Source organism: Excalfactoria chinensis, chromosome Z (assembly GCF_039878825.1).
Source record: "Excalfactoria chinensis isolate bCotChi1 chromosome Z, bCotChi1.hap2, whole genome shotgun sequence".
NCBI classification, from domain to species: Eukaryota; Metazoa; Chordata; class Aves; order Galliformes; family Phasianidae; genus Excalfactoria; species Excalfactoria chinensis.
The window spans coordinates 1451155-1466442 of record NC_092857.1 but is presented as its reverse complement, the minus strand read 5'-3'; the positions used below and the strand labels follow the sequence as shown (position 1 = coordinate 1466442).

Sequence of the window (15288 nt, the reverse complement as noted above, 5' to 3'; positions counted from 1 at the left end):
GGACGACATGCACATACAGATCCTCTGAGGCTTTGGTTCTGCAACAGCAGAGACAACTGCAGATCAGGGTTGGACTGAGTTCTGTCTCACATGGCTGGTGACCACCTGTGGTCACTGTGGGGATCACCTGTGATCCCTAGTGGGGATCAACACTGCCAAGTGCAAGGGTTTGCACTTGGGCCAGAGGAATCCCAGGCATTTATATGGACTGAAAGTAGCAGTCCTTGAGAGCAGCCCTGCAGAGAACGACCTGGGGGTCCTGGCAGATGAGAAACTGAACATGAGCCAGCAGTGTGCTCTTACTGCTTGGAAAGCAAAAGGTATCCTGGGCTCCATCAGATGAGTACCTAAAGGGAGGCCTATAATCGGGAGGGAAGTCAACTCTTTGAAGGGGTAGATAACAGCAGGACAAGGGGAAATGGTTTTAAGTTAAAGGAGGGAAGATTTAGGTTGGCTGTCAGAGGGAAGTTCTTTACTAGGAGAGTGGTGAGGTGCTGGAACAGCTGCTCAGAGAGGCTGTGGATGCCCCGTCCATCCCTGGAGGTGTTCAAGGTCAGGTTGGATGGGGCCCTGGGCAGCCTGGGCTGGTATTAAATGGGGAAGTTGGTGGCCTTGCATGCAACAGGGAGGTTGGAACTTCATGATCCTTGAGGTCCTTTCCAACCTGGGCCATTCTGTGATTCAAGATCCCTTCCAACCCAACTGTGCTATGATTCTTTGCATTCATTGCTGGAAGAGCACCACCTCTTTTCTGACTATTTTTCTGAATGTGAAGCAAGCCAAAAAAAATACAGCTGGGGTCAGTTTCTCCAGGCTGCCCAAACATACCAGCACATATGGCTTCACACAAGGGCATCGTTGGGATTTTAAGCATCTCATAGCAGTTAACACTCCTAAAGGAACCTGAGCTCTCCCTTGAAGTGCCTCAGCAACAGGAGCAAGGGGAATAATGCTGAACAGCTGGTGATTATTCTGAATTCTGGAAAGCCTTTACTTGGGCTTTCAAAAGGTGGGACTGGGACCATCTGAAATCTTGTCCCATCCACCAGCTAACAGCTCACACTGCATCATGTCAACCATGTCTCTGTATCCCATTATTTTCTGCTCTCCAGGCTCCATAGCTCTTGCTGGCCCACCTGCTCCAGTTGTAGGCATTGCTCCCACACTTACCTTACTAAATCACAGCACCTGGTGCTTGTCAGGTGAGATGCAGCTTTTATAGCATGATGCATTCACACCTGAGTTCCATTTCTTCCCAATCTCCTGTTCTTTGTGCTTGTCTCTCCCTCTCTTGATTCCAACTTTTGCACCTACCTGAGCTCTTGGAGTTACTGACCACATCCCAGCTGACAGCAAACATCCACCCAAGAGCAAGGATGCATTCACAAAGCCTAGGAGAGATCATGGTGTGACTCAAACCCCACAGTAGCAAACATTCCCGTGTCCCCCTGAGCAAGCTGCCCCAGATTGGGATGAGCCCACTGCCCTACTGGCCCCCAACCCTGAAATTAGCTCCCAAACCCCTCCTACCTCCTCCTGTCACAAATCCCATCACACCCTCAGAGTGATCAAGCAAAAGCAGGCAGGCAGCATCCCAATCGATACAGCTAATGTATGCTCCCAAGCCGCAGAGCCTCAGATTAATCCATAATCCCCTCTGCAAAGATGGATCAAGTCATCATTTCCATTTTACAAAGAGAGGAGCGAAGGCAAGAAAGCTCAGCTGCTTCCCAGGAGGAGCCCTGCACTCAGCACTGTGCTATCCCAATGTCTTTCCCAACCCATTGCATGGTGCCACTCACCCCATGGCAAGGCTGCGGGAGGTGCAGAACCCTCCAGCCCCTTCGTGGTGACACAGGGACAGATCAGCACTGCCCCATGTCTCTTCTCAGAGCTTTGGGAAAATGCTGGGTGTGCGACTCCTTTACAAATTGTACTAGAGTCCGTGTTGGATGGAGCTGTGGGCAACCTGACCTGATAGGTGGCAACCAGCCCACAGCAGGAGTTAGAAATAGATGCTTGAGGTCCCTCCTGGCTGCCCATTTTCCTCTCCAAATAACCACTACCATCATGTTTCGTGTGGAGTGAACATATGGGTTGGCATATGGGGAGTTAGAGCAGCAGCTGGTGCAGAGCCATGGGTGTGTGGGTTGCAACATCCCCACTGTGTGCATCCCTCCCCATCTGGGGATCTGCAGCCAGACGGTACCTTGGGCCCCATGGATAGCAAGGGATGCTGGAGGCAAGGGCACAGAACTTGCCATAGAACAAACCCTAAGGTGTTTCTGTTTTACACCGTTTCATCTCGTTTTCTTGCTTCTCTTCCCTCCCCTTGGGCCAGAGATGCATCTCCACCCTTTAGGGAGCAGGGGCTTTATCCTAAGGTTAAAGAATCATAGAACCATAGAATGGTTGGGTCAGAAGGGGCCTTGAAGGTCACAGAACCATAGAATGATTGGTTTGGAAGAGACCATGCCAGGACCAGTAGCACATCCTAAGGTACCCACATGCTGTAAGGGAGCTATGAGGCCGTGCCTCAGTTTCTCCCCAGAAGTATGAAGCATTACAGTCTTTTCTTGCCATAAGCATCCCATCAGGTGTCTTAACTAAGTACTCTGGTTCTGGAGAGCTCAGATGGCTGCCATAAGCCTTAACTGCTTCACAGAGGATGCCAAACTGCAGCAAACCGTGCAGAAGATGGTCCTGCTGAGAAATCCCAGTCCTGTTAACTCTGGAAACCAAGCTAAGAATGGCACCATTCCACCAGGGTGAAGGCAGGTAAATTCTTTAATGCAGGAACAGCCTTCCCCAAATCAAGCACTTGCAAGGAGGCTGCAGATGGCTATGGGTGGGTTGTCTCCTCCAGCACAGGAATAACTATTTGGTTGTGGTTAATTGGTGCGCAGAAAGCCCTTGGTTGGTAGATGCAGTAGGACACGATGGAGGACTGTGCCTGCCCCATACAACTATGAGCGTAAGCCTATGGGTACCGGTGACAGCCGATGTGCACAGCGCTGCCCTGGTGGCAGAGATGTCGCCAGGCCACCACACGAGGGCAGTGCGGGTTTGAGTTGCCGGCAGCTCATAGACAGAGAAACCGTGAGGGTTTGAGGGGTGGAAAAACCCCAAACTGTGTGCTTGGGGCCCCCATGTTTTCCTGCGGGCTTCGTGTGAGGGCACTGCAACCCATCGTGCAATGCCACCATCCCACGCCATCATTCCCAATGTCCCAACCCCACAGCAGCACAAAGGAAGAACACGGAGCCACTCACTGCTTCGGTAACACTTTATTTTCCTCCAGGGGTGTAAAATGTGCAACAGGGACATCTATAGGACCGCCACTTCATCAGCCAAGGGGAGTCGCAACCAAACCAGAGAGGGAGACAAGAGATCTGGTAGCATCCTGCCAACAGCCCACAGTGCAAGTGGTGTGAATCATCAGTTCGACACAAGAGAACAATGAACAAAAAGGCATTTCCACGCCACAGGTCTGTTCCCTCCAGCTGACTTGGTGGCACGGCTCCTGGGGCCAAAGGGGCAGAGAGCAGCGGGGCCACGGGGCATCTTCTGCAGGAAGGGCTTTTGTCTTTTTCCCTTTTTCTCTGTTTCATTTTTCCACTTGGGAAGGAAGTCACACACAGTCCAAAGAGGTGCAGGCTGTGCCAAAGGGCGACAGCAGACCCCACAAACCCAATCACGAGGCGTGCCCAAAAAAAGATCTCCCTATATTTGCCTCTTGCTTCCCAAAGTGCAAGCTTCCTTCCTTTCTTTTTCTTTTCCTTTTTGCTCTGGATGCTCCAGCAGATAACAGCAGCTGCTCGAGAGCAGAGTGCAGCCGTATGTTGCTGCTAACAAGCATCTCCCAAAGCTGGTTTTCTTCCCGCTATTCCCCTGTGCCTGATTAGCTCCTCCGAGCGGCTTTCACATTTTCATTTCACCCTCCCCATGAAAGCCTTATCTGCAATGTGAATGATAGGCTCACAGTGGTGCCTGCTGTCAGGACCTGCCACAGCTGGGCCATAGGACATGGGGTAAGATGACCAAGGACCACCACCCCGTGAGCTGCATAGAGCCCTGCAGCACTGAATCACAGAATCACAGCATGGTTTGGGCTGGAAGATGACTACAGAACCATAGAACCATGGAACAGCTGCTTCGGAAGGGATGTTAAAGCCCATCCAACTTGGCATCGAGCACCTCTAGGAATAGGCGCCTTCTGCAGTGCTCTGCTGCTCTGATGGCATGAGGATGTCAGCCCCACAACACGCCTGCCCAACCAGAATACCTGTGGCCTGGAGTCACCACCGTGTGCCACCATCACAAGGTTTGCTCTCCTCCACCCACCCGCCCCACAATGTGCTCCCAGCTCTGCACAACCCAACCCAGCGCAACGCGGGAGAATCAACCTTAACTCATTAGTGGTGGCCATCAGCATTGCTATGCCAGCATCCCCATCCAGTGGAGTGCTTCAGATCATGTGATGGCTCTGGATTTCCCAATAGATTTGTACAGGTGGAGCCGAGGTTGGGGGGGGGTGTTGGGGGGAATACTCAGCTTCCTCAGCTTGGAGAAAGGCAAGAGCACCAAGACCTGCTCATAATTCAACGGCGTCAATTCACAGACTTTCATAAATAGGTATAATTCTTTTTAAGAAATTTTCATTCGTTTTCTAGCTTCAATGCAAGTTAAGGGTGATTGTCCCGTGAGTAACTAAGGCAAATTTATTGGTGTGTGTGTTTCTCTCTCCTTTTTTTTTTGTTCTTTTTTCTTTCCCCCCTGCCCTTCCTCCCCCCTCCCCCCCCCCCCCCCCCCATTCTTTTGTACGTAAAGCAATCACATAAAAATAGTTATAAATAGAAAAAACTGCAAATGTTTTCCCCCCGTAGACAAATAGGAAAAAAAAAAAAAGGAAAAAAAAGAAAAACCACAAATAAGGACAAAAAAAAACCAAAAAACAACAACAACAAAAAAAACCCAACGTGCTTCAAGTTGTTGTAGATCATACAGTACTCAGCATCTTTGGATATTTTACAACGACTCCAAAATAAGGAAAGGAACCAGTCCTCGACAAAACCTGAAGGAACCAGTCCTCGACAAAACGTTGCCGCATGGGAAGTCAACACAGGAGTTAGAAGAAAAAAGAAAAAGAGACAGTAAATGTTCGATGCAGCTTCAAAGGGTTTTCTTTCTTCTTCCCATACGTTTTTGTCCATCACCTCCCCATCCGTTTCAGAGCGGAACCATCCGTGGGCAAACCAAGGACCGGGTGGAGATGGACGGCGGTCCCTTCGTTCCTTTCCATTTGGTGAAGTGAAGGAAAGGAAAAGCTACCCATTTTTAACATCTAGATCTGAGCCAACAAACGGTGAACACAGATGACTTCTACTTGCAGGCAAGTAGACAACCACATCTGCAAGAAATCCCCAGTGGCCCCTTCCCTGCAAAGCCTCCGTGGTGCCAGCAGCAGGAAAACTTGTGCATCAGGATTGTTTCCAACCAGCATTGCAGATTCAGGGACACCCGGGTGTTTTGTTGAGTTCTGTCATCAACACGTGGGTAGAAATTAGATGGAAGGGTGAATTGAGGACAAACACCCACGGTCAGCGACGGTGAATTCTCAGTGAGCAATCCCGAATCTTTGGTTTTAAATGATTTTTATTTCAAAATTCCCTCGTGGTTTGTTTTTTCCCCAAAGCTCCGGATCAAAACTGATTTCTGATTCTCCCACAAGTCTTTCTTCACCTTTTTAAGCAACTGAGGTGAAAAATGCTCATAAACGAGGTTTGGTTCTCTGCGTGAAATCAAGAAATGGGGAAAAAAAAAAAAAAACAGAGAGAGGAAAAAAAAAAAAAAAAAAAAAAGAAATAAGCAAAATATCCCCTTTTCCACCCAGATTCCACCTGGGTGATATCAGAGCCTTTTTTTTTTTTTTTCTTTTTTTTTTCTTTTGTTTTTTTGTTTTGTTTTGTTTTTTTTGGATGGTTTAGGACTAACCAACCAGGATCCCCTTCAGAACTAGTTTTGTTGCTAGAGTTAGGAATTAACTAAAAAAAAAAACCAACAACACAAACAAAAACAAAACAACAACAACAACAAAAACAAAACCAACCAACCAACAACTCCCAAAAGTCCTTTTGACCCAAATGGCCAAGGAATGTAACATACCAAACCCAAGCCTGGACGTCTCATGATTGTCCAGTGTCCCCCAAGCAGGGAGTCCCTGGGATGGCCATGCCCCATGCTAAGGCAAGTGACATTTTGGGAGTGCTGAGGACAACAGCAGCCTTGGATGGAGCCACCAACGTTGGGTGACCCAACCCGGATCGCATGGCGGAGGAAGGCAGCAGCCCCACCATGGCCTAGTTGGTGGCCTCCGGGATGGGTGCCATGTGGCCCAGCCCCGCCAGGCTGCTGAACCCCGTGCCCCACGGGTCAGCCAGAGGGAAGAAGGGTTGGGCTGCCAGGTTGTCGCTGTGGCCAAGGGCGAAGGCAAAGATGCCCGCGTTCCGCTCCATGTCCAGCTGTGCTCGCCGCAGCAGCTTCCTCTGGGTGTCCTCCAGCTCCTGCAGGCTGAACGCCGCCTTCGTCCCGCTCAGAAAGTGCTCGGGGCTGGGGCCGGGAAGGCACATGGGAAGGCCGCCTACCTCCTCCAGGGCTGGCGGCACCATGAAGGCCTTCTCCACCGGTGGGCCACTGGGCCCGAAGAGCAAGCCGGCCGCCCGCCATGCTGCTGGTTTGCGGCCCCGGCGCGGTCGGGCCATCCGGCAGCTCTGCCGCTTGACGTGGCGGTGGAGGTGGTCGGAGCGGGTGAAGCTCTTGTAGCAGAACTCACACTGGTAGGGCCGGACGCCCGTGTGGATGCGCATGTGGTTCTTCAGGTCGTAGTTGTGGACGAATTTGGCGTTGCAGTGGATGCACAGGTAGGGCCGCTCTCCCGTGTGCTTCCGCATGTGGATTTTGAGCTTGTCCTGCCTGCAAAGGAAGAGAATTCGGACTCATCCCTGCACTGCAACGTTCTGCGGAACCAACCCAAAATGGCTCAGGTTGGGAAAAATCCAACAAACCCACCCTAAACAACCCAAACCGTTTCTATGACTTTATGCTTCTAAGGAATCTTTAATGGCCTTTCCAGCCCGACCACTCCTTGGGTTCTGTGGATGATGATTAAGGTCACAGAATCATAGAATCACAGCCTTGGAAAGGACATCTAAAGGACATTTGATCCCACTGCCCTGCAGTGAACCACAACACCCACAGCTCCATCAGCCCCATTGAGACCAAACCCGGTATATCCGGGTTTGAGGCACCCAACACGGCTCCGGGTGGATGTTTCAACTCGCACAGAAAGAATATAGAATAAATCCCATGCGTAGATGACCACATCTGGCCGCTGGGTGTCTCCGCAGCCCGGGTTTGTAGCTGGGGGCTGGCAGCACCGCGCTGCTAAGAAAAGGTTCAGATACAGGGGATGGCGCAGCACCTTCCCCCCCAACTCCTCTCCATGGCATCCATCTGTAAAGCTCAGCTGTTTTTTAAGGTGGGAAGCAGCTACAGAGAGCCTCCAGAATATTTTCCCAAGCTGGCAGCACAGAAATTCTTTATTTTTTTTTCCCCCCTCTTTTGTGTTTATGTGTGATTTTTCCTTCTGCATTTTGCTAAACTCACAGCTGAGGGACACAGATGTAGTAAGGGAAGCCGGCTGCACACGAACTGAGCCATAACACATAAGAGAGGTTTGTTTCTACATGGAAAGTAAGTGAATAACAAAGTGGGAGAACTCCACTGAATGCTTTCAGTCTGATCATGGCTTTCAGTCTGATCTCCACGGGTTCTGCAGGCACAAAAGACCCACCAAGAGGAGTCTGGAGACCTCTAAGCAGAGATATGGGACTCCATGAAGGATGCAAAGAGGTGTCCCCAGCTGCAGAGCCACTTGGTCGCCACCTGCAAGGAGCCTAAGTTTTGCAGCTTGTGCAGAACACTGGAAGGCAGAAAGAAGCACCTCCAGTGCTCCACGGGGCCAGAACCCAAGAGCCAAATGAGAAGCTGTCAAAGCTGCCATTATTCTGAGATTCTAGTGAAGCCATGTTTCCCCTCAGCCTCCCAAAGTGCTGAAATCAGTTCTCAGAAGCAGACAAAGCAGCACAGAAAATTGCAGCCCAAACGGATAACGTTCAGTGGAGCTGCAGGCAGATGGACGCAGGGTCACGTAATGGGAAGTGTTGGGAAATGGTAATGAAAAGCAGAGCTCCCAGCTTCACCTATAATAGAATTTAAACCCACATATGCCATGTTTAACCTCACAGGATTGCTGTTCCTAAGAAACACGTGACATGCCAGGGCTGAAAATCCTGCATACAGGGTGACCATGGTGGGTGCTCTTCTTGGCTGGGTGCTGCATTTGGGGCAGCCATGGGGTGCAGTGGAGGATGTTGGATAAAGCAGAGGGAGAAACACACCCTCTCTGTGTGAACATCCTCAGTGCAATTGCATTAGGAGAGCGATGAGGGTTCTGCAAGCTGTCACTGCACGAATAATGTGAACAAATAACGTTAACCTTTCTGGCTGCAATAGTTTCTCCTTGAACCCTCTGGGGCTGTCCTGGTGGGAAAGCTGAACTATTTGCAGTGTTCTCTATAGGGCTCGAGCAGTGCACCGCAGCAGACCAAAACCTGAGCGGCCTTTGTTGAAACAATTAACAAGCTATTAAATGAAGTCCTGAGGGCAGATGGCCCTGGGAGTGAGGACTAGAAGAGGCAGACCCTGGCTGTGAAGACCCACAAAGTGGTGGTGATTGCATTCAGTGGGGTGTTTGGGGGAGCCTCACCCAAAAACCTCATTTTCTGCCTCCCTCTCTATGATTAAGCTTCTGCAGAGTTCCACAAATGCAGAAAGGATGCAAAGGAGGGATTCATCCAGAAACCCAACCCACAGTACTCCCCTCCATGATGCTGAACCAGCCCTTTTGGACCAGAGATAGAGGATACCCAGGCTGTCCTCTGAGCCCTCCTATGCATTTCCACAGTGCCAAGATCACTCTGTGCCTCAGTTTCCTCAGCCAAGCCAATGATACAGCCCTCATAGCCATCAGATTTTGGGAGTTGTACACTACAGCCTCCAGAAGGGCTTCTTCCCATTATCCCCATGATGGGAATGGTGTCAACGCATTGTAACACAGAGGTTGCCGTGCTGATGGAGAGGAGCATGGAAACTTATTTTTGGGAGCACGGAAACACAGTTTTGCTCATCATCTGCATAAATTCCACTTGAATGTTATCACAGAGCCGAGAGAAAAAAGAGGCTGAACATGAAGCACCCCAGGGGCCTGGCCATTGTCACCAGCTCCACTTTGCCCACTGTATTATTGTTCTCTGGCTCAGCCTAATGGGTCTCACAGCCAGGAGCTGAAGCACCATCCTCCTGTCAGAAAGCTTTATTATTATTATGGTAAAGATTGTACTCATTAGATATTAATTACACCCTTCGAGAGCAGGTCCAGGAATCTATTTGTCTCTGCTCTACAGTTAAATGTGCCCAGACATTCAGAGCAAGCTGCAGCATGACATGTGCATAGCTCTATTGGAGCCTGCTCCAGTTTTTCACTTCTGAGGGCTCTGCTGGGGTGCAGAGAGGGGCACTGGTGCCTATCCGTGGGCATCCTGTCTTTAGGGCTGCTCTCACCCTATGTGTAGCACCCAAGCTGTGTAGGCTGATGCAGAGATGTCAGGGGGTGCCGATGGCAAAGGCAACAAATCCAACCCTTGCAAACCAAAATGTAATCGTTAGGATGGCTCCAGCCTCAGAAAGCACAGACGCTGTTGTAATCAAACAAGTGCAACTTGATTGCTGCCTACAGCAATGCCAAAATAACACACAAGCCCAAACTAATGACTTCCCTCTATTCAGTGCCCTTCCCACTCAACGCAGCTCCCAGCATGGTAGGGGTGAAGCTCCCTTGGCTCTTTGGCCACAAGCTGCCATCTGTTTTCCAGCTCCCTCTTCTCCCACTGTTCTAAATGGCAATGAGATTGAAAATATCCCATTGGTTCCTTAAGCTTTGTCCTGTGAACAGCTATGATCCGTAGATCACACTCACCAAAATGGGTGAGTTTGTTTTTTTTTCTCACCCTCTTCTCCCTCCCTCTTTCTCAAAGGGACAGGGACCAGGCCCTGCTCTCTCTGCTATGTTTCTGGGGACAAGAGGGACAAACAGCTCCAGAGCCAGCCCCCACCACCCCCAGCACGCCGGGTGCACACCTGGTAAAGCGGACCTCACAGATATTGCACATATACGGCTTCTCTCCTGTGTGGGTCCTCATGTGCCGGGGCAGCTTCCCGGCCCCCATGATGACTTTGTTGCAGATGGGACACTGCTGGGATGCCTTGGGTTTTATCTTCCTCTCTTCCTCCAGGGGCCACGGAGGAAAAACTCCTCCAAACTGGGTAGCGCTGAGGAAATTGAGATAAGCGCTGTAGTCGGTCTCTGCCTTAATGTGCCCTAAGGGAGCTGCTGGGGTGTTGGTAAACATGTCCTTGAAGAAGTCATTAGGGAAAGGAGGAGGAGGCAGCTCTTCCTTCTCCTCCTCTTCCTTGATCTTCCTTTTTTTGATCACCAGATCCAAGGGGCCACTGTCTATCTGCGGCTCTTCGAGTTGGGGAAAGCTGCTGAAATCACCATTCCACAGATGGGGGAAGAAGGGAGGAGCAAAAGGAGAGAGGGCTGGCCTCCTTTCTGGGATGTTTGCCTTGGGGTACAAGTTTTCCCTCAGCAAGGACTCGATGGAAAAGTCTCGTATCACGCCCAAGTGTCCAGAGGAGTTGTTGGCTGGGTAGTGATTTGGAAAGTCTTTAGGTGCTTCGGTAAATGCTTCTTCAGTAAGATCAGACTTGGAAGGGCTTTGGTGACAGCTTACTTCTTGGCCATCAGTCAGGTTCTCCTGATTGACAAAATCTTCCACTTCTTCTTCCTCCTCCTCCTCTTCCTCCTCATCTTCATCTTCATCTTCGTCATCATCTTCGTCCTCTTTGTCATCTTCCTCCTCCTCCTCCCCTCTGCCAGGCCCCATGATTTCCAGGCAGACGTTGATGATGCACTGGATCTCCAGCATCTTGGCAGCGCTGAGGATGTGCTTGACGTTGGAGGTGGTGATGGTGAGGGTTGAGGTGTAGGCAAACTCGAGGATGGCAGAAAGTGCTTCAGGCTTGACAAAGTCAATCTCGTAAACATAGGGCTGGTCAGTTAAAGTGCCAGTAGTGAAGAGTTTTTTGAAGTACTTGCTGCAGGCAGCAAGGACAGAGCGGTGGGTCCGGTACTCCTGGTCCTGGACGATGAGGATGACATCACAAAGGAGACCATCATGTCGCTGTTCATTTAGACCACATAGGACCTCACTGCTGTGGTTTGGGAATGGGATCCCAATAAGATCTTCAATGCCATTGGCCATATTCTCATTTAGTGCCCTAGGACGGGACAGAACACAGACAGCAGGACATGAGCAGGAGGTTCCCAATCGGTAACACCAAAACAACCCTGCCTTCCCCTTGTGTCCTCCTCCCCACTGCCCCACTCCCACCTCCATCATCACCTGCTTCCATCTTGTCTCTGCAACACCTTTAAACTCTTCCACATCCTCTGGGATTTAACTCTGCTTCCCTCTCCCTTGCTTCCTCTGTCTCCTTCCTCCTCGGTCCCCACCCTCCACCTTTCATAACCACAACGTGCTTCTCTTGCACACCCTTCACCCAGGAACCTTGTGCAATGAGTCCCTCCCCATCGTGCTTCCTGCACATCCTCCCACGGCCAACATCTTTCCAGGCACACGTTAGATCTGCAGTGTGGGGAAAAGGTGATGCTGCATTGCTTCACGCTGCTGAGTGTTGGCACCTACATCTCCAACATGGGACTGTGCAGGAAATGCCCTCCCATCCACACAATGCTTTGGGGACCGACTTCACCCAGGAGCTGTGCTTGCTCCAGTCCCATCCTTGGACTTGTTGGCACAGAACCAGGTGCTGCAGGTCTGAAGGTTGTGTCCAAGGACTGAAGATGCAGCTCTGCATTCCCCAGCCTGAGCATCAGCTCCGTGCTAATTATGGCTGTTGTCTGAAACAAATTGATTCATTACAGCGTGCTGGGATTCACCATGTTAACCAGCTACGCCAGCTACACTGAAAATCTCCTTCTAAATTGCCCGTAAATGAAAGCAAATCTGATGTGTTCTCCAAGGTGAGTGTATGATCATAAACAGTCCCAGAGCCAGGGAGAATGAGACGCCTTCCTTCCTAGGGCTAAAATGAGACACGTTCAGTGGGCACAATGGGGATGGGCTAGGGTTGGACTTGGGGATCTTAGGGGTCTTCTCCAACCTTAATGATGTCATGATGAAAACAGTAAGAGAAATTAAATTTCTTTTGCAGTCTTGGTCATTTTCATTTTTGTTTGGAAGGAGAATTAGCCCGAAGAGGTTGTCACATGAAGAAATGCATCTTCATGCCTGCCTATGTTAATTGTTCATTGCCAGATCGTGCTCTGAATGCAAAAGATACCAAAAACAGGATGTCAAACCACCCTGCCAATTGTTTGCAGAGGTATCCTTGCTTCTCCCCAGACACTTGGGTCCATCCTCCCCAGTTCATGCATCACCAGCAAGAGAGTGAGCAAACTGGAATTGGAAGATGGAGGGAACATGGTTATGATTCCCCATTCTTAGCAGGAATTGAAAAGGGAAGCTGTTGTGCCTACCACGTGGTCAGTGGATATGGTGGGGATGAGTTGAGGTTAAACTTGGTGATCTTAGAGGTTATTTCCAACCTTCACCATTCTGTGATGTCTGAGGACAGATCTCATCCCCACACATGAATCCTGATCCGACCGCATGGAGTTACACAGAAAATCCCACCTCTTCATGAGAGCATTGACAGAGTAAACTTGGGAAGGAGAAAAGGTGGATGACACTTAACATAACCATGTGCTGACCAGGCTGTGGATGACATCTTCAAACACTGCATTTATGGGAATGCTTCAATCTCATTCACCGCTTTCACGTGAAAAAAAAATGCCCTATTTTCTCAAGTAAGGGTCCTGCAAGATGCTGCTCCCAGGTTGGAGTTCTCCAATGAGTGGTCAGGTGCTGGCAAAGCTAAACATGGAGATGGTGGAGTCCCTGTCCCAGGAGGCATTCCAGAACCATGGAGACGTGGCACACAGAGACATGGTCAGTGGGCATGGTGCATTGGGGTTGGGCTTGGGAATCTCAGAGAACTTTTCCAACCTTGTGATTCTATTTGGTCATGTTCCAATTATATTTGGACTGCTCAAAGCTCATCCTGAATGCAACTATCCCACTCCTCATGGAGCACAGCATCCTTGATGCTCAGTTCCTGCAGGCAGAAGCTCTGTATCTGAATAATCCAACCATCCAGCAAAACATCCCAGTGGGGTCTGGACCCACATTCAGGGCACTGAGCATCCTGGTGACCTCAGAACCATCCAGCAAAGAGTATCAAAGGGATACAGACCACATTTAGTGTGTTGAGCATCCCAGCCACCCCATCCTGCTGCAGGTGAGGCAGCCAGCAGGATCCCAGCTGCTCTGCTCATCCCCGTTCCTTTTCCATGCCATCTCCCATGTCCGTGGTGCTCAGCACCCGAGGGACTGACACTTCGGTTCTGCTGCTACTTGTCGTTCCCACTGCTCTTTCCTAATCCCTGCAGCCAGGCTGCTCTCCTTCCTCCATCCACCAGCCCCACATGTACAGTGATTTTCGCCCCAGGTTTATTTGCACCTTCCTAATGAAGCAATTAAGATGTGCATGCGAGATTACCCTCATCTGTCAAAATAGAACAGCTCCTTTCTGTCAGATACGCTGATTTGCACAGCTCCAGACCGGGGATGCTCTGCGTGAACAGGGATGCTCCCACCCCACTGCTGCCTTGGAAAGGCTCTTTCCCCCCTTCCTATGACTTATCCACCAACAGGGAATGGGGGGACCGCGGCAGACGTCTCTCCCAGCACAGACCCACTCACTCCATCCTCAGAAGCTGGGATCCATAAACGTCATGTTGAAGGGCTGGAGGATGTAAAAACCAAAAAGGCAAATATTTCCCTGAGCACGCCTCCCTGCTGAACACCTTGTCTTCAGCACAAGGTGTGATTTAATCACCCGCCCTCGCACCCAGCGCTTCTCCCTGCGGCTGGAAGGTGGGGCGGTGAGGCTTCGCCTCCAACTGCTCTGCCCCAGCATTCAGCACCCACCGCAGCCTCCCTGCAGGGGAATCGTTGGATTTCTCAAGGGGATGATGGACAGCAGGCCCAGGGGTGCGGTGGGAGGGGAGCAGCTTGATGGTGATATTGCCGGCTGATGGGGAGTGGCGTTGCCCCTGGGACAAACCCTGCCTGGGGACAGTGAGACTGAGCCAGGAAAATGGATCATAATAGGATTCTCCACCCATAACGAAGCACCCCCACCCCCTTTCCCCTCCCAACACCCCCCCCCCCCCCCCCCCCAAAAAAAAAAAAAAAGAAAAAGAAAAAAGAAATGGTGGTTTTGCTTAGATCTAGACAAGGTAGACAAGGGCAGAGGTTTCCAAGGTGATGCTTTTGTGTGAGGAAGGATGCAAACAGGGTCACGCTGACCAGGAGGATGCTCAGAGCAAGGATGGGAGGAGGCACTGTGAGCTGCTGCTGGGAAGGGGAATGGGGTTTGGTCACGTAAATAACACTTCAGGGATTGAGATGCTGCTGGCTCTCCAGTGCTAACTGGATTTTCCAGTATTAACACTAATCTCGGAATAAAATCCTTGTGCACACCAGGATCTGCCCGTATCAACAGCTACCATCTCCTTGGTATGAGCCTGCGGGAGCCCTACACACATTACTCAGTATCGTGGGGTCTTCTCCAACCTCACCTGATTAACCTGATGATTCATCAGAAGGCGAAATTCACGTGAAGCCCCATCAGGGAATCCAAAGTAAAAGGGGTTGGAGAACCCCTTTGAGCCCATCAGTCCTGGCAAAGCTGTACTTTAGCACTCCTCTCTTTTAGAGACAGCCATTCTTTCCCGTTTCCAAACTCCATACAGAAAATAAGAGACAGACCTGATGACCCTCTGTAGGATCTGGTTGCCACCAACTGCAACAGGAATTGCACCCACCCCAAACCCACGGGGGATTTAAGTTAAGACTGGGAGATTTCTGGTTATTTCTACTGGCACCATACCAAAACCAGCCTGAAAGCCCCAGCATCCCCTTAGATTTACACCAAGGTCCTAGCCCAACCTGGGTACCA

General features: G+C 50.4%; 1 protein-coding gene across 5 annotated transcripts in view; it reads right to left on the bottom strand.

Moving 5' to 3' along the window:
- Positions 1–5976: 5976 nt before the first annotated feature.
- The window catches only part of ZBTB7C (zinc finger and BTB domain containing 7C), a 100626-nt gene continuing 91314 nt past the window's right edge, over positions 5977–15288 (bottom strand). For 4 of the 5 annotated variants that reach the window (XM_072359938.1, XM_072359940.1, XM_072359943.1 and 1 more), the window contains 2 exons: positions 10258–11460; positions 5983–6972 (listed from right to left, as the gene is read on the bottom strand). In XM_072359938.1, coding sequence (XP_072216039.1) covers positions 6360–6972; positions 10258–11444 — 1800 coding nt within the window. In that variant the 5' untranslated portion in view covers positions 11445–11460 and the 3' untranslated portion in view covers positions 5983–6359. Of the gene's footprint in view, positions 6973–10257; positions 11461–15288 lie in introns of all 5 variants that reach the window. The other variant, XM_072359939.1, reaches the window with a different exon arrangement.